At 57.3% G+C, this 18,892-nt stretch overlaps 3 protein-coding genes across 3 annotated transcripts; 2 read left to right on the forward strand and 1 right to left on the reverse strand.

Moving 5' to 3' along the window:
• Window positions 1-549: 549 nt before the first annotated feature.
• On the forward strand, window positions 550-5,277 carry GMORB2_5299 (Kelch motif; the record flags this gene model as incomplete). Its single annotated transcript, XM_035467273.1, has 6 exons — window positions 550-828; window positions 898-1,303; window positions 1,380-1,647; window positions 1,719-2,700; window positions 2,773-4,179; window positions 4,234-5,277. 6 exons carry the CDS (start codon window positions 550-552, stop codon window positions 5,275-5,277), a joined length of 4,386 nt encoding a protein of 1,461 aa, XP_035323285.1.
• An 835-nt stretch (window positions 5,278-6,112) lies between these two features.
• On the reverse strand, window positions 6,113-9,811 carry GMORB2_5300 (Chromosome segregation ATPase; the record flags this gene model as incomplete). Its single annotated transcript, XM_035467274.1, has 4 exons — window positions 6,113-6,485; window positions 6,644-7,374; window positions 7,604-8,494; window positions 8,573-9,811. The coding sequence occupies 4 exons, from the start codon at window positions 9,809-9,811 to the stop codon at window positions 6,113-6,115; spliced, it is 3,234 nt and encodes a 1,077-aa protein (XP_035323286.1).
• Window positions 9,812-13,507: 3,696 nt separating this feature from the next.
• Window positions 13,508-17,413, forward strand: GMORB2_5301 (Protein tyrosine kinase; the record flags this gene model as incomplete). Its single annotated transcript, XM_035467275.1, has 3 exons — window positions 13,508-14,109; window positions 14,972-17,079; window positions 17,193-17,413. 3 exons carry the CDS (start codon window positions 13,508-13,510, stop codon window positions 17,411-17,413), a joined length of 2,931 nt encoding a protein of 976 aa, XP_035323287.1.
• Between the last annotated feature and the right edge of the window lie 1,479 nt (window positions 17,414-18,892).

Here is an 18,892-nt window from a genome sequence, read left to right on the forward strand (position 1 = left end):
CAATCCCCAATCCAACCATCCATCCCGCCGTGCGACCAGCCATCTCCAGACTCGACCAAACCACCGTCTCTCTCTCTCTCTCTCGTCGTCTTCCCTCTTCCCCTTTCGCTGGTCCCCTCTGCCCGCTCCCTTTGTTGGTCTTCCCTGTCCACACCAGAGCCTCAAAGCACGCTGCTGCCGCGTCGCTCATCCCAGCCCTTTCCTTTCGATCCCACCAAGCACACACATACACACACGCACTTTCTCCTTTCAAATCTCATTCTTTCGTCCCTTGTTTTTTTCTTTCTTTTTCTTTTCTGGGGGGTTTTTTTTCTCGGATTCTTTTTACTCCTCCTCCCCTGGCGCGCCCACCACCGCCACCGTTTTGTGTGACGACAGACGACAGACGGCTTCGAAACCCTCTCACCGATCATATCGACAGTCGACATCAGTGTGCCGCATACGTACGGCCTCTTTTTTTTTTTCCATATTGCGTGCGCCCATCGCAGAGCGAATCTTCGAATATAGTCGAATCAACCCGCTCCCGCCGCCGAGCGGCCATCGCCAATCATGGCATTCCTCTTCAAGTCGAAGAAGAGCCAGGAACGCTCCATAGCCAGTCGCGAGGGCACACCCGGCTCCCAGGGATCCGTCCACAGTCTCCGAGGGCCCAAGGACGAGAAGGCCTCTGGCCATCGCGCAACCCCGACCGGAAGCTTGAACTCGATCGAGAACGATACCCCCAACAGTCCGCGTCGAGGACCCAGCATCGACCAGGTCCAGCAGCAGGCCCTGCAGCAGCAGGCCCTGCAGCAGCAGCCTCAGCAGCAGCCTACGAGTGATCTGCCGGTGAGTTGCCTCTGAAACCGCCTGCCTCTGTCGCGCAGACGGCTACTGACATCAAGACGCTCTTCACAGTTCCGCAACGGTCCTCAGCAATTGGCCAGCAGCAGCAGCAGCACCAGCAGCAGCACAGCCAACTCGTCCCTGTATCCCTGGTCTCAGCGGAGACCGACCTATACGTCCTCGCACCCCAGCCCCTTCCCTCGCTATGGCGCCGCCGTCAATGCCATGTCCTCCAAGGAGGGTGACATCTACATGATGGGCGGTCTGATCAACAACTCCACCGTCAAGGGCGACCTGTGGATGGTCGAGGCCGGCGGCTCCATGGCCTGCTACCCCCTGGCCACCACTGCCGAGGGCCCCGGGCCCAGGATAGGTCACGCCAGTCTGCTCGTCGGCAACGCGTTCATCGTCTACGGCGGTGATTCCAAGATTGACGACCTCGACTTCCTCGACGAGACCCTCTACCTGCTCAACACCTGTCCGTACCATCCCATCCCCTGCACTACCGTCGCTGCCACCCCTGCCGCACCAAGCATGCTAACCCGTCGCCGCAGCCACCCGACAGTGGTCGCGCGCTCTCCCTGCCGGCCCTCGTCCGTCGGGCCGGTACGGTCATTCCCTCAACATTCTCGGCTCCAAAATCTTCGTCTTTGGTGGCCAGTTCGAAAACGAATTCATGAACGACATGTCAGCATTCGATCTCAATCAGCTGCAGATGCCCAACAACCGCTGGGAGATGCTGCATCGTGGAGAGGCCTCGCCCAACCTGCCCCCTGCGCGCACGAACCACTCGATGGTGTCCTATAATGACAAGATGTACCTGTAAGTTCTGCGCCCGTGCCACCGCCACGATGCTCTTTTTTATCTGACCCCCACCCTTTTTTTTGTCTCAGCTTTGGTGGTACCGATGGTTTGAAATGGTTCAACGACGTCTGGTGCTACGATTCGACCGTCAACAAGTGGACGCAGCTCGACTGCATCGGATATATCCCTGCTCCTCGCGAGGGCCACGCCGCCGCTCTCGTCGACGATGTCATGTACATCTTCGGCGGCCGCACAGAGGAAGGTGCTGACTTGGGCGACCTCGCCGCCTTCCGCCTCCCCACGCGCCGCTGGTACACATTTCAGAACATGGGTCCCTCACCTTCGCCTCGCTCCGGTCACAGCATGACGACTGTCGGCAAGTCCATTGTCACGTTTGGAGGAGAGCCGAGCTCGGCCGCTTCCTCGGCCAACGATCTCGGCATCCTTTACGTCCTGGACACGACCAAGATCAGGTACCCCTCAGACAGCCAGCAGCAGCAGCAGCAGCAGCAGCAGCAGCAGCAGATCGCCAACGCCGCGAGGATCAACCAGGGCCACGGAAGGCGAACTAGTGGCACAGATTCAGCCAACGGGATTCGATCGGCTCCTAGTCGCGACGGCTCTTCGGGGCCGTCCGACCAACGCCGCCTCATGGGCGGTACACCTACCAGCCCACCCAACGGTCATCGCTCGCCGCCACCCGGTGGCATCGACGGCAACGTTCAAGGAATGATGGGCCCTCAAAGCTCCATGGCAGCCCGGTCTACCCCGGCCTCCTCGGGCCCTCCCCCGTCGGGTCCCATCCCTCAACGCCCCGGCGAGCCGTCGGGCATGAACCGTGCTCGTGGCCCGTCATCCGACCGAAGCGGACCTTCATCAGGACCTTCGCCCCAGAACGGATCCGGCGCCACCCCCCCAGCCAATGGCGACGCTACGCAGGATGCGGAAGCGAGCGGCGTTCAGATCAACGGCGCAGCGGCCGGGTACGTGGCAGCGTCAGCCGCGGCATCGGGCCAGGTCCCCCGATCGGGCTCGAAACAAGAGGTTCGGCAAGTCCGCAACAAGGGCTCCGTAGACAGCTCCGTGGAATCGACCACGAGGGCTCCCCAACGCCCGCTGTCGCCGCCACAGCCAACGCGCCAGGCCAGCAACTCCATGTCGAGGAGGTCGTCGGCCCGCAACTCGCAGACCGTGGTCCTCCTCAAGGAGCTCGACTCGGCACGCAACAGGAACGCCTGGTACGCGTCCGAGCTGGAGCTCGCCAGGAAGGCAGGCTACGTGTCGACGCCCACCTCGAGCTCTGCCCTGGACGGAAAGCCGGTCGAGACGTTTGACGACGAGGATCGCCCGCTGATCGAGGCCCTCCTCGCCATGCGGTCCGAGCTGGCCAACGTGCAGGCCGCCATCGACAAGCAGGCCGCGACGGCCGCCAAGCAGATGGCCGAGGTCGAGAAGCAGCGCGACGCCGCCGTACAGGAGGCCGTCTACGCCAGGGCCAAGCTGGCCGCGCGCCAGGGAGACGGTTCTCCCGACGGGGCCCTGGCCGGCGACGAGGCCAGCTCGAGAGCCGAGGAGATGAGCAAGAAGCTGTCGTCGGCCCTCCAGCTGCAGAGGGGACTCCAGTCACAGCTGGAGCAGGCCAGGGCCGACCTCGACAACGAGAGGAGAGCCCGGAGGCTGGCCGACGACACCATGCGCGCGGCGCAGAAGCGCATGGGAGAGCTTGAGAGCTACAAGCAGCAGACATCGACCGAGGTCGAGCGTCTCAAGGCCGAGCTCCACGCGGTCCAGCGCGAGGCGCGGGAGAATATGGTCTCGTCGGCAGACGCCGTCAGCGCCCTGGCGCTCGCCTCGGCCGAGAGGGACGAGATGGCCAGGAAGTACGAAGAGGCCGTGGGCGACTCCAAGACGCACAGCGACACGTTCGCGTCGCTGCGTGCCGCCATCTCGTCATCGGAGGACGGCAGGACGCACCTGCAGAACAAGCTCGAGGAGGAGCGCGCGCACCGGGAGAAGCTCGAGAGCAAGCTTGCCAGCCTCAAGGCGGAGCACGAGGCCCAGACGGCGGAGCTCGTCATCTCGACGCAGAGGCTGCGCGATGCCGAAGAGTCGGCTGAGAAGCACGCCAACGAAGCCAGGACGCACCGCGAGGCCGTCCTGGCCGGTCTCGGCCAGATCACGAACCGCGACGAGCCCGTCGGCGGCAAGGCGGAGAGCGAACGCCTGGTGGCCCTCCAGAACCAGGTGGCCGCTTCCAACGCCCTGGTGCGCAAGTACCAGCAGGAAGCCGACGCCGCGGCCGACAAGCTGCGGGCGGCCGAGGAGCGCATCGCCGGCCTGGAGCAGTACCAGGAGCAGTCGAGCCGTGAGGGCGTCACCATCAGGCGACAGCTGCAGTCGGCCCTGCGGGACACGCAGGCGCTGCACGCGACGAGCACGGAGCTCAAGAACAGGTTGGCAGCGCAGCAGCTCGAGACCAACGCCATGTCCGTGCAGCACAACGCGCTCAAGGACATCCTCAGCGAGCGCGGCATCAGCCCTACCAGCGCGGTGCGGGCGCGCGGCTTGGCGGGCAGCCCGCAGACGAGCTCCCCCGACCTCCAGCTGCAGCAGGGCCGGCTCCGCGACCTCGAGTCGCAGCTGGCCAGCTCGCACGCGGCGCACGAAGAGACGAAGCAGGCGTTCGCGGTGCAGCACCAGGAGTCGGAGACCATGTACCGCGAGAAGCTGGCGCTGCTGGAGAATGACTACCGGTCGGCAGTGCACTACGTCAAGGGCACGGAGCAGATGCTCAAGCAGCTCAAGGAGCAGCTGAACCGGTACAAGTCCGAGAACGGCGCCCTCAAGTCGGAGATTCAGGAGCTCGAGAACCGCGCCGGCGGCAGCGCGGGACCGGCGGCCGGGTGGGAGGTCGAGCGCAGGTCCCTCCAGGGCAAGGTGCAGTCTCTCGGGTCGGAGCTGAGCGCGACGGCCTCGCGCCTGCAGAAGGAGCTCGACGGCCTGCGTGCCGAGCTCGCGTCCGTGAGCAGGCAGCGGGACGAGGCGGCCCGCCTGGGCGACGAGGCGCAGCAGAACCTCCAGCACCAGCTCAGCTACCTGGAACACCTGCGCAGCGAGAACGCGCAGCTGGAGCAGCGCGCCAGCGACGCCGAGCAGAAGGTGTCCCTCCTGCTAGACCAGGTGGAGAACTCGGTGGACACGTACCGCCGCCAGAGCCGGCAGATCCCCAGCGACCTCGCCGTCCCCGGCGGCGGCGCAGGTCTAGGTCTGGGTCTAGGCCTGAACGGCTCCGGCACGGGTGAGATCGGCAGTGCCCGCAGCCTGAGCCCCGATCTCGACATGGCCGGCAGCAGCAACGGCAACAGCAGCGGCAACAACCCCGCCCTGATGACCAGCAACGGCACCGGCCCCGCCCCGGACGCCCGCAACAGCGCCGCCCTCGACAACCTGGCCAGCGAGCTCGAGACGCTGCGGAGCCAGTGGGAGGCCACCAACAAGAACTACCGCCTCAGCCACAACTTTGAGGTCGACGCCGCGTCGCCGCACGCTCCGGGGAAGGGGGTCGGCGACGGGGGCATGCTGACTGAGAGTCTGGCCGATTGGAGGAGGAAGCTTGATACTGAGGATAGGACAGCTGTGAGGCATTAGACTTGTGTGGCCTCTTTTGTGTTCTTGGTCTGGCCCTCGTCTTGTACTCTTTTTCTTTTCATGTTTCTCCCTTGTCTTGCCCCTCTTGACCATGCCGTCCCCCCTCCCCCTCCCCTCCCCTCTCCCCTGCTCCCCTGTTCCCCTGTTCATGATGAGAGAGAAGCATTCTGTTTTATACCCGGTTTGCAACGTCATTTTTCTTTCTCTTTCATCTCTCTTCTTTTCCTCCCCTCTCTTTTGAAATGAGCTCTTCCTCTCCTGTCGTTCTTCTCTTGTCTCATGAAGTTTTGGAGTATTGGGAACATGTACATCTGTAATCGTCCCATCACTCTCGTTTTGTTAACCAACCTTGCTGAGCAGGGCGTTATCTTTCTTCCTTCTTCATTTTTTTTTCTTTATACACCATCTTCATGTCTTCTTTTTTCCCCCACCATTTTCATCTCTTCAATTTCTTTTTTCTTTTCGTTTCTTTTTTCTCTCTACTTTTCTCCTTTATTTTTGGGCAGTGTTGTTTTATATATACACATGCACACATTTCCTTTCCTCGGATATCATGCATTCGGCCGAGTACAGATGGAGAGCTCTCTTACTCTCTTATCACTACTATTATTATTATTGTATTTTGAGCTCCAATTGTGCGAGCGTGTATTTTCTTGACTCTTTTTGGTGTTCCTCTTTTTTTTCTGTCAAATATGAGATGTGACGAGAGAGGGAGAGAGAGAGATAGAGGGAGGGAGGGGGGGGAGGGGGGGGATTGATTTCTCATTCGCGTATTGAAAAGAAAATAATATGGAAGATGAATATTCATTTATACGATACACACATGAAATGTTTTCTACCTCACGCGCTTCTTGAGACTCTTCTGAATGCGTAGACACCTCTTGAAATCGAGCTTGCTACCCTCACGGGGCATATGCTCCCCGCTGGCGATGCACAGTACCCTCATCTTGGGGTCGTACCTCAACCCGGTGAGAAGCTTGGGCGTGATGAGGAAGTACTGCGACGTGTGCTCCCGACAGGCAATCTCCACCATGCGCTCGTGCACCATTCGCTCGTTGCGGGGGTCCATGCCTTGGTTGATCTCGTCGACGACGCGGAAGGGGGACTGGGCCATGGATTGGAGGGCCATTAGGTAGAAGATTGTCGAGACGGCCCGCTCTCCGCCGGATTGACGGTGGGCATTGAGCTGTTGGAGCTGTTCGCTCTCGCTGTTCACTTCTGTCAGTTTTTATGTTTTTTTTTCTGGAAAAAAAAAAGATACCCTTGATGCGTAAAGGGCAAGAAGGGTGGTGGACGGGTGATGGAAAGGGGGAGGGGGGAGTGATAGGTTTGAGGGTAATGAGAGACGACAAGAAGAGAAACACACCGAAACTTGACCATGATATCCAAGGCCCACAGGTCAAAATCATCATCCTTGTGCACCCGGACCTCCCCCGCACAGTTAATCTGCTCAAAGTTATAGGCAAAGGCGTCGTTGATCTTGGACACGAGACGGTCCAGTCCCGGCTCCCACCGGGCCATGAGGTTGCCGATCTCGAGGTCCAGACGCTCCAGTTTTTCTCGAGAACCCTCGATCTTGCGCGCGAGGCGGTCCATCTCGCCGGCCCGACGGTCGAACTCGCGCAGGACGTTGGGGTTGGCGGCGTGCACCAGCTCCAGCTTGGCCTCCTCGGCCTCCATCTCCATGTGCACCTCGTCGGCCGTCTTGCCCTCGCAGCTGCTGGTGATGACGGCGCGCCACGCCTCGTCGTGCGGCTCCATGATGGCCCGCGTCTCGTTGCCCAGCTGCTGACCGCGCTCCTTGGCCTCGTCCGACGCCGCCGTCGCCTCCACCACGATCCGCCGCTCCTCCTCCAGCTGCGACATGATGTGCGCGTTGCGTCGCTTGAGCCCCTCAATGTCCGACTCGGCCTCTAGGTGCCACAGCTGCGCCTCCACGAGAGACCGGTGGGCCGAAGAGATGGCCTCGAGCGACGACGCGTGCCGCATCACCGCCTCAGCTCGCCGCACTGCCGCCCTGTCCCACTCGTACTGCAGGTCTGTCGTCACCTTGCGGATCTGCCGCATGCTCGTCTCGTGACGAGCCTTGCGGTTCATCTCGGATTCTGCTGCCGTTAGCCGTCATCTTTTCCCACCAACTAGGAGAGGGGGGGGGGTCGGAGGAGCTTACCGATCTTCTCTGGCAGGGACTGCCACCTCTGGTAGTCCCTTTGCAGAGCACTCTTCTCTTGTTTAAGACGGTCCTGTAGAGTGAGAAAAACAAAGCCATTGTTAGCAGACATGGGGATTGCATTCGGTGGGTTGGCGCCCGCCCGAGTTGACCTACAATCTTGTCATCAATCTCCGCCATCCGCGTGTCGATGTCGGTGCGCTTCCCAACCAGAGCATCGTGCTCCTGCTTGAGCATTGCGTGCTCGCCCTTGAGCTCAGCCTCACGCTTCTTCATCTCGACCTTCTCCTGCGTATCGACGGGCTGCGACGTCCAGAAGCGGCCGCGCCCGATGTTCTTGGTCACCGTCGTCATGGCCTGGGGCCCGTACTCCTTACGACGGCGGACCATGTAGGACTGTTTGCCGGCGGCCCACTGGCTAACGACGCCGCTGTGCACCAGCTTCTCGTACTGGGCGTCTTCGTGGTCTCTGAGCGACACGCCCGACCTGTGGAGGCCCCTCTCGGCGCAGAACATGGCCAGCACCGTAGGAGGACCCTCGAGGAAGTCGATGGCGAAGCCGTCGAGACCCAGCTCCCGCACTTGATCAGGTCCGACGGGCGGCTTGAACGAGCCGAGAGAGTGGGCACAGCTCCTGATGACTACGGACAAGCTCATGACCTTGTACAGCTGGTTTGACAGCTTCTTGTAGTCGTTCTTGGTCTGGACCGTGAAGCACGAGAAGTCGTCGTTCTGGAGCAGTGACTGCACCTGATCCGAGTATCTCTCATCCTTGATCGAGCAGCTCACCATGGGCGGGCCAAAGACCTCCTGCTCAAACTCGTCCTGGTGCTCCTGAATCCACTCCCATCCCCTGGCTAGGTCCGGAAAGTTCCTCTTCATCAAGGCGAGCTGCTGACCTTGAGAGGTGTCAAAGGATTCGATGTCCTCGGCAATCCTGTTCAAATGTCCGTTCAGTCTCTTGCCCTTGTCGCGTAGGTCGCGAATCTGGCCTTCGAGCTGTCTTCGCTCCGACTCCAGATCTCTCTTGATGTGATCCTCAGCTCTCTGTCCACATCGTTAGCCGGCTGCGTCGTGACGATGCAAACAAGCGAGATCATTCTCGTCCGCATATTCTGTGCTTACAATCTTCTGGTTCCAGTCGCCACCATTGAACTCGGGCGGTTGATTTTGCAGGTCCGCCTGGAGACTGGTAATCTTGGCCCGTATGCCCGCCAATTCTCTCTTCTTGGCTTCGAACCCGGTGCGCTCAGCATCGATCTTATCCTGGAACTCCTTGACTTGGTCCGCGGCCGTGATCATTGCCGCCGCCAGGTTTTGAGATTTCCTCTCGGCTTCCTTGACGATCGCCCTCCTGGCCGGGATCAGATTCCCCACTTTCCTGGCGTATTCCTGCTTGCGGTTGACGGCCTCGAGCGAGGGCCCGCTCTCGCTCTCCAAGCGCCTGAGCGACCTCTGGGCCTTGGCTTTGCGCTCCTTTGCGGCCCTGAAGGCCTCGCGGGCCTCCTGGTAGCGGCACATGAGGTGCGCCGCTCTGAGGTTCTCGACGTTCGTCTGGATCTCCTCTCGTTCGCGGATTCTATCCACGTCCGCCTGCAATCCTTGTTGGCGGTTCTCTAGGTTTTTGAGGCTGTCCGAGTCGGCCTCGATGGATGCCGTGAGCTCCTTCTTATCCTTGTGCAGGCCCTGAAGTTGCCCCTGCCATACGAGCATCTCCTCGGGTGCGCCGGCGCGCAGCGTCTCGTGAAGCAGGTCGATGGGGGTGCTGGCGGCGAACTCGACGACTCGGTCCTGCGGCAGGAACTGGCACAGGTTGTCAACCTGGATCTTGAGCTGGCGCATCAGGTTCTGGATAGTCTTGTGCGTCGTCTCTTTCCCGTTAAGCCACCACTTCTGGTTGTTCTGCTCTCGTCGGATCTGCACCCGAATCACGTGGTTGGATCGGTCCTGCTCCCGCTTGCACAGCTCAATCTCAATGGTCGCCGTGTCCTTGCCGTGCTTGACAAACTCCTTGATCGACCCGGCCCGTCCGAGGTGCTTCGGGCTGTAGCCCAGCCCTAGGCATATCGCGCACACGAGCGAGCTCTTGCCCGTGCCGTTGGGGCCGATGACCATGTTCAGGTTCGGTCCGGGAAAGAATTCAGCCTTTTCGTACGTCACAAAGTTCTCGACCGTCACCCGCACAATGGCGCCGGGCGAGAAGTCATTGAGCACCGAGCCATTTGTCTCGGGAGCGTCACCGTTGGTCTTGAGGCGGGGGCGCTTATTCGGTGTATTGGCGCCAGATGATGCTGTCGTGTTGCCGTCATCGTCGTCCGAGCCGAGGTGGTCGCGCGTTCGCCGGCGGGAAAAGGACGAGGACATAGCGTCGGCAGATGGGGGGGTAGCCCCCGAGATAGGGCATGTATATAGGCGTTCCAGGCAAGGGTATGTTCGGGTCTGCGTGATCGGTATAGCTCTGTAGATCCGGATTGCGCTTGGTGTTGCGAAACGTGAGATGCGGCCGAGGGGCTGATCAGGGACGCGTCTGGGTGCGCGTCGCCCCTAAATTGAATAGAGTGGGTTCACGGTGCTTAACTGGTGCGCGGGGCTACGGAATACTGGGACGATGTGAGGACACAAGGACAGCAGTACAGATTATATTGGAGCCAATGAATCAAAGAGATATTGGCCCGTGTCGAAATCGATACCCATATGCATGCAGGAAGGGAGAGGACAGGTTTTAGAGAAAGAGAACAGCTCAGGTAGTTACGGATGCACCTGGCGCATAAGCGAAGAGCAGCTCAAGTCGTTATGGATTCCACCGAAGCAGAAGCGAAGTGCGACTGATGAGATGCCAGGCAAAAATGAGAATAGAAAGAAATGAGAATAGAAAGAAACGAAAGGAAACAAAAAGAAAAAGTCATGCGTAATCTGGGAATCGAACCCAGGGCTCCCCGACGCTGCTCGGATGGCAACGGAGAATTTTACCACTAAACCAATTACGCTGGTTCTTCTTGAAGGTTCAGGTGAAGTTTTTGAAAGATAAGGTTTACTCCGAGAAAACATAGAACTCGAGAATCTCGATGTCAACCCCTCACAACGGATTTTCCAATGGAGTATATTGTCGTGACTGTGCTGCGGAGTAATATATCTCGAGATGTCTTCAAAGAGGTCAAGATTCTCAGGTAAGTGCACTCGTTGGCATAATTTGTATGTATGAGATTCTCTCTACACACATCAAGAGCAACCAAAAACGGACATTCAAGCTATATTACGTTCAGCACATTCTAGGGTCATACTCTGCGTCATATTTACCTAGGGCATCAACTTTCTCACGCGTCCGTATCCTTGCTATACGCTACAGTGATGCGCAAAAAGCCAAACCTGTTTTTTGCATATGCGTATGCAGGGTAGCATCGTTGACGCAGAGTGTACCGCAGGCGGGCAAATTGACCACTTTCCTACCAGAACGAGTAGTTACACTATTACTAGCAGTGCTACTTCTTACTAATGGAAGTGATGCTACCGCTGATCTATGAGTAACGCCGTGCCCGGTTTCTGGGATGGACGGAGCAGTGGCTTCTTTTGCGGGGAGTCAATCCACGGCCTCGTGCGGTCTGGGGGATGAGCTGCGGGTTACTATGAGTACGACTTCGAAGCATGGGCTTGCTGTTTACTACTAGGCATAGGCTGTCGTAGTAAGAGAAAACAGTCTAGAACGGGGTAATGAGGAGACAAGCACCAGTTCCCGGATAAGTAAGCTGTTTGTCGAGAAAGAAGACTAGCAATAGACAATGGGCACCGGAACAGGGGGACGACGAAGAGAATTCCATTGCAGAGCCGATGATACGGCTTGCCGGGATCGAATACGAAGAAATCTACGTCAAAAGTCACCATTCTGGCAATCAGTACGAGGTTGCGACCTGAAAAGGCCTGAATGTGAAAAGGTACAAGTAGCAGCAGAGTAGTGGTCGTACGCATAGACAGCGGTGATGATGTTATGAGGTGAATTGAGAAGAAGCTGGAGAGTAATAAAACTTGGTCTTGATATTATGAATCGGAGTATTATGAGAGAAGGAAGGTGCGAGTGGGCGAATGTCGTACCTGCCATTTCCGGTCGCTGGCACTAAACTGTTTATAGCCGATAATGAGGGACAAACAGCAGAAGCGATCGTTGATCAGACGTGCATTGCCTCCTTCTTCCCATCCTCTCTCCTCCCCCCCTCTCGAACTATGGAGTCTTGAGGTCTTGGAGCCTTGGAGTCTGGGAACCTTCACAGCCTCGAGTCTTACCCTTAGCTGGTCTGCAGTAATTCGTCGACATTGACGTACGACGACGTATGCACTAAACAATCAATCCCGTCTGATCGCACCTTGGTCCTTTGAAGAAGGAAGATCTAGGACAACTCCACTCCTCGACACATCAATGGAGATTGGACAAGGGCCACGAGGCCATCAGAAAATCCGACGCGAGGAATGCCGTGACGACCCACTGTCTTGGTCTATCACCAGCATGGCTTGTGTCCACTTGTCTTCCTTTTGCCTCCTTCGGAGCCTCCCTTACTATCCCTTGGCTAAACAATTTCCCGGAGCATTGCTTTCTCTCCCATCCGCCCCTGGCTACTTGGCCTCCCGGGTGTTTTCTACTGCTAGTTGAAAGAAAAGAAAACAAACAGCTATTTGGGGTACAAGCGCACGGGAAACTATCGACGGCCGAACCCAAGACCGAAGAAACTCGGACCTAACAGTGACGGTGTCCCTCGATTTTGCCCATCAGGTGCTAGTACGGGCCAATAGGCTTTACTGTACTGTACGCCTTGATCTGTCTCCGTCTTTGCCTCCCCCTGATGATGATTGTCCACCAAGTTTGCCAAACAATAAACGATGACATCTCAATTGATTGTCGATTGACTGTCGATGGTGCTGCGACTTGGTACTGATACATTGTCATACGAGCAGACTCCGGCGACAGGAATCTAGTCACCCCATCGGATGACGGAGATGACTGTTGATATTCATCCATGGCGAGCTGGAAAGCTGTCCCTACCCATGTTACATTCCAGGCTTCCTTGTCGAGGCTCCAAGACTGAGACGGAAGCCCGGTGGGCGTACGGGTGGAATGCAACTTGGCTCGAGATGGCTGCGTGGAGTCAGATCACGCTCTGCTTCTTGAGAAATGGCTGTTGAAAGTTGCATCGCCATCCTGTGTGGTCTGCCTTTCAGTTAGTGGTGGTGATGGCGATGGTGGTGAGCTAATTGCCATCGATGACGACCCTGAGGAAGGCATACGATGCAGCAATGTCGGAGGCAGGCCTCATCCACCAACCGTCAAGTTGGCATGCCCTTCGTCTGGCATCCGGCACCATTGCCAATACTGGCAAAGGAAACAATACAGCTGACAGGCAGCAGGGGTGCGAACTGACTGTGGGCGTGGAGTCGATACCAGTTGACGGCCGTGTTCCACCTCACCCTCCCTTGACTTGCCAGAAATCCACCACCACCATAATTGCCATTGTGAGGATGGTGCGCAGCTGTGTTGCAGGATCTTGGCAACTTTTTATTTTCCATAATTTTTTTTTAGCACCAGGAGCAACATGACCGACAGTCTTGGTCCAGGCGATCAATTGCATTCCATCGTCGACCTTTCACTGTCCTTGCTTAACCCACCTCCATTTCCGCTCTGACACCCTCTGATATTGCCTCCCAATGAAGTTCGCCTCTCTCTCTTGACTCTCTGCGCCCTCCTGGCCCCTCTACCCTCCCCGGCTATCAACCCACTACCAAGCCGACTTTCTCTGGGTACTGCTGTTCGTTTATTCCTCTTCTTCTCGCCTCTTCCCACACTCGTTCGATCTGTCAGCTTTCACCTACCGGACATCGTTCGTTCAACCGTCCACCTTCACTCGTTCAACCATTTCACTTTATACTCGAAAGCGTGCACATCAACCTCCCACCTCTCGCCAGACTCACGCGTCGACACTCGCTCGCTTAGATTGCTTTATTCTGCCTTAGTTCCTCCAGCGTACCATGTTTTGATATCCTTTTCTTACATCACCTTTATAATCACGGGAAGCAACCATGACCGACGTCTCATCAGCCAGGACGCGTTCGCCGCTTTCCGAAGCCACGCATCGCATCAACGCGTCCTACGGACCCTCAGGCCAGGATCCCAAGGCTAGATATGTCGAGGCCAACACCCAGGCATACAACTACAATTATAGCGTAGCCTCTCAACCCGATATCCGTGTCACAGCGCCTCTGGCCTCGAACCCGCCGGCCGTCATGAGGACACCCAAAGAATCGGATGACTCTAAGCGCCTCTCCCAGGCATCGTGTGACTCGACGTCGAGTGGAAGGAGCAAGAAGAACTACAAGACGCACATCGGGCCATGGCAGCTTGGAAAGACGCTGGGAAAAGGCTCGTCCGCCCGCGTCCGCCTCTGCCGCCACAACATCACAAACCAGCTCGCCGCCGTCAAGATTGTCAACAGGCGAATGGCCTACCTCGTACAGGACAGCAGTATGGCTGCCCTCAGCAAGTGGGACAGCAGCCTACCGGAGCAGGCAGACGGGGAGATGCGTGTGCCCATGGCCATCGAGCGAGAAGTGGCCATCCTCAAGCTCATTGAGCATCCTCACATCATGAAGCTCTACGATATTTGGGAGAACCGATCAGAGATGTGAGTGTGACTCTGCTTCCATTACTTATCGGCTCAAGTACGCGTGCACATTGCTAACTAGGACCTTGCAGCTACCTCATCCTGGAGTTCATCGACCACGGCGACCTCTTCACCTTCATCAACTCCCGAGGAAGATTGACCGAAGAGGTGACCGTCTACTTCTTTCGCCAGATGATGAGCGCCATCACCTACTGCCACTCGTTCAACATATGCCACCGAGACCTCAAGCCAGAGAATATCCTCATCAGCGCCGATCTGCAGATCAAGATTGCCGACTTTGGCATGGCTGCCCTTCACCAGACAGACACTCACCAGCTGGCCACGGCCTGCGGAAGCCCTCATTACGCCGCACCAGAGCTCCTCAAGAACCGTCAGTACAAGGGCGACAGGGCTGATATCTGGAGTCTGGGTGTTATCCTATACGCCATGCTTGCCGCTTACCTCCCCTTTGACGACCCGGACCTGCGTGTCATGATGAACAAGACCAAGAAGGGTCACTATGAGATGCCCAAGGGCCTCAGCCCAGAGGCCGAAGACCTTATCCGCCGCATGCTCCAGGTGAACCCGGATCGCCGAATCACACTCCGCGAGATATGGCGTCATCCCCTCGTACAAAAGTACAGCTATCTCGACAACTACGGTGACAACAATGGCCAGCCCCCAGACATTCGCAAGGGGTTCCAGTACACACCCGTTCCGCGACAAGACATCGACCCGCAGCTTCTCCGACAGCTGCGGTCCATGTGGCACATGTTCAGTGAGCAGGACCTTGCTCTCAAGCTGACATGTGAGGAGTGAGTTAGCCCCGGTACAGACTGTCAACTACGGCTGATCACCTACTGACTACCGTCCATTCAACTAGGCCCAACGATCAGAAGGCTTTCTACTGGCTTCTGTTCAACTACCGTAATAAGCAGCTCGAGGACTTCAAGCCTGAGCTATCTCCCTCAATGAGCGACTACCATCACCTGAAGCCGGCTTCGTGGAAGAAGCGCGTATCGACGCGCAAATTCTCACAGCCGCGTTCTGGTGGCCACGGCCGCTCTGTGTCACGCTTCACCGTCATCTCCAATGCTGCGGAGAACGAGACTGAAGGCGCGCAAGGGTACGACCCATACAGGGAGAGTCGGGCACAGCAGCCTGACGACTCTCAGAACGGCCACACCAAGGTGACAGTCCACCGTGACCAAGCCGGCTCTCAAAGCACGCGCAGGCGCAGCAACTCCAACCCTCGGCGGGGACGTTCTACGTCGGTGTCATCAAACACCGGCCGCTCGCCGTCAAGAGGGTCGATGATGTCTCTTCGGAGCAACCGGCACGGAACACCTCGCGCCCGCCCAAGCCTGCGACACAAGAGGGGCGTGGACTTTTCTCACGTGCGCAAGAAGTCTGGCGGCTCTTCCACTCCGGCTCGCCAAGGGTCGACGAGGCGGTCCCCGTCGCAGCTCCTGGTGAATCAGGCGGCCCGAGAAGAGATCTCGCGTTCCGAGTCGCCGGAACCACAGCGGCAAGCCAACGGCAACTACCCCAAGGCCAAGGGGGCACCGGCCCGGGTGGTGAACAAGGACTCGAGCACCCTGTTCATGGAGGAGCTGCGGCACTTCAGCAGCAACATCGCCAAGGACTGTGACGAAGCCTTTGGCAGCTCCCTGATCGAAGACGACTCCGTGGGCGGCGGCAGGCAACGTGGGGAGTCACCGCTCGCGTTCAACCTCGGGGCCAGCTCCGGGCCCGCACCCAAGGCGGCTGCGCCGACGCCCAAGCCCTGGGACCTGCGGCCGCTGCCGGGCCTGCCATCAGACCGCACGCTGTACAGCCCATCAGTCGACGCGATGGAGGATGTGGCGTATGACATGGACGACGACCACGTCCCCGTCGAGCAGGTTGCCCGCCTGGCGGTGACGGTATCGGTCGGCGACCGGCGGGTCGTGTCGGCACCGGTGCCGACGCAGAGCCGCAGGAGGCTCGCGGGCCTGCCGTCGATCACCGAGGATAAGGCTGTCAACGTGGTGAGCAACGGCGACAAGGCGCGCATCGTGTCGGCGCCGCCCAACACGCCACCCAAGAACAAGGACGACGGCCAGGCCGAGGGCATGGAGTACCTGACACGGGTGGAGAACTCTATCCGCGTGGTCGAGTCTCCCTCGGCAGCGGCTGCTAGCCGGTCGCTGATGCCCAAGCTCAACAACCTTCGCAAGAAGCCGTCTTCGGCCTTGGCCAACGGCGAAGGACCGATCAGCCGACAGACGTCGACGTCGGAGCACGAGTACGGAGGCAGCTACAAGGGTAGCTCCAACGACTCGCAGAACAGCACGATGAAGCGCAAGGCCTGGTTCAAGCGCATCTCCAAGGCGACGGTGGACAGCCAGGGCTCCCACGACCAGACGACACTGGTCGGGTCAGAGGGCGAAGGGGAAGCCGAGGAGGGCGGCGAAGCAGCACACCACGGCGACGGCGGCGGCAGCAGCAGCAGCAGCGGCGGCGAGGGCACCCACAGCTCGGAGACGACGGCGCCCAGGAAGAAGGCCTTCAACTTTCCATTCTTCAAGGGCAAGAACCTCGCATCGTCCGACGGCAAGTTCACGTCCCTCGGTGCCGGAGGGGGGGGCAAGACGGCCGGCAAGCCGGCGTGGGCTGGTGGCGAGCAGCCGCAGAAGCCTGGCAGCAGCAGCCTCGAGATGAGGAAGATGCTGTACCGCAAGAAGACGTCGTCGTCGGCGTCGGGGACGAGGCCAGGGAACGAGCTGAGTGCCAGCGACAGCAGCCGTAACATTGAGGTGAAGCAGAGCTGGCTGGCTCGTCTGTTCCGGGTCAAGCCGGCAACGGAGCATCTGTGCATGACGATGTCGCGGAAGAAGGCAAGGAAGCAGGTGGCCAAGCTGCTTCGTGAGGGGAGACGGTACGGCATCAGGGATGTGCAGGTCGACAAGGATCGGAATATCGTGTTTGCTCGGGTCGGAGCACCGAACTGTGAGTTATTTCTTCTCTTCTTCTTCTTCCCTCTCCCTCTCTCTCTCTCTCTCTCTTCCCCCCCTCTCTACCTCCACTCCCCCTTACGACGACAGGGTACTGACAGTCGATAGACCTCAACCTGAAGGAAGTATCATTTGCAGCGGAAATCATGACAGTCATCGAGCACGGAAAGAAGCAGCCTCTCAGCATCGTGAGGTTCACACAGGAGCGCGGCGCGGCGAGCAGCTTCCATAGCGTGGTGGCTACGATGAGGTTGGTGTTTGACAGTCGGGGTGTTCTTGTGAATGACAGGAACAAGGAGAAGATGATGATGAAGACTCTGAACTCGTAATGCTGATCAGCGTTTTGGAGGGGAGAGATGGGGGGGGGGAGGGGGGGTTGAGCATATGATGAGCAACTCAGTCGAGAATCACGGCTGATGGCGTATTTAATGATTCACCTGTACTATTTTTTTTCCCTTTCTCTCTCTCTCTTCTTTCTTTCTCGTCTTTCTTTCGTTCTCTTTCTTTCGTTCCTTTTCTTTCTTGCCTCTTCTCTGTTTCTGCCTGCGTTTTCCCCCCCATCCTCATCTTGATTGACGCCTTTCATGCTGTTTCGTTTCTTCCTTTTCCAACTTCTTTTTCTTCTTTCTTTCCACATCTTGTCTTGTCTATCAAAAGCAATTCACTCGTCCAGCTGGACATGTAATATCTTAACCTCTTATACACCCCCCCTAAGGATATAGTTGTTTAGCATGTGAAGAGAGAGCTTTCATTTTCTCGACAGTCAGACTTGAACTTGTGTGTGTACACGACCAGTATGGGGTCTGTGTCCTGAGTTGGCATGACCCTGTGTGACAGGAGACGTTCATCCTCATCATTCCCGTAAGTGAAGACCCCCACGATCAGCTGAGCCATGAGGAGGAAGAATGAGGGGGAAAAATCAAAGATATATATATATATATAGTATATATTTTTTTTTAAAATTTATATTATATAAATCGATAATAGCGTGGATAGCAATAGGTGGGAAAGGAATGGGATTGGATTCTGCGGAACCGCGGGGCGTCGGAAGATGGCGTCGGATTGATCTTCCCCAAGGAGGGCGATTATCACACAGTACAGGTCAATGTGTGTCGTGGTGCGTACGAGCATCATCCTGCACCACGTCACATGCAGAGAGGGAGAGGGGGGGGGGAGGCGAAGAGTTGTATATGTACGAGTAGAGTGGGAGAAGAAAAATTAAAAAATTAAAAATTAAAAAAAATTAAAAGAATTAAAACCAAACAAATAAAAACTGTATATGGAGTGAAAAGTTGTATATATGGGATAGGGTCCGATCGTATGTGTACGTACGTACACGTGAGTAACAGAGGGGGGGAAGCGATGATGAGTCACCAGTAATCTGTATCGTGTACGTATATATATGACTACGGTGGTGGTGGTGCGCAGTCTTGCAGTCTGGCATGTACGAGTAGAGTGTAGAGATTCCCACAACATGGGGGGGCATTCCGTATCATCTAATCTTTGGACTATGCACAGCTCGAGTATTGTCAGATTATGATGCCTGCCATTCGACACATGCAATAGTATAGAGAACCAGACTGTGTGATCTGTACAGTATTGCATGTTAAACGACATTGTCGCAGCGACGGAGATTGTCGTCGCGGCTTCGGAATTAAGCGAGCTGTTATAACGACTGGGTACCAGTAATGTGTAGTAAGGGTGTGTGTGTGTGTAGTAGTAGTAGTAGTAGTAGTAGTAGTAGTAGTAGTAGTAGTAGTAGTAGTAGTAGTAGTAGTAGTAGTAGTAGTAGTAGTAGTAGTAGTAAT

The sequence above is a fragment of the Geosmithia morbida genome (assembly GCF_012550715.1).
Source record: "Geosmithia morbida isolate 1262 chromosome Unknown scaffold_3, whole genome shotgun sequence".
NCBI lineage: Eukaryota > Fungi > Ascomycota > Sordariomycetes > Hypocreales > Bionectriaceae > Geosmithia > Geosmithia morbida.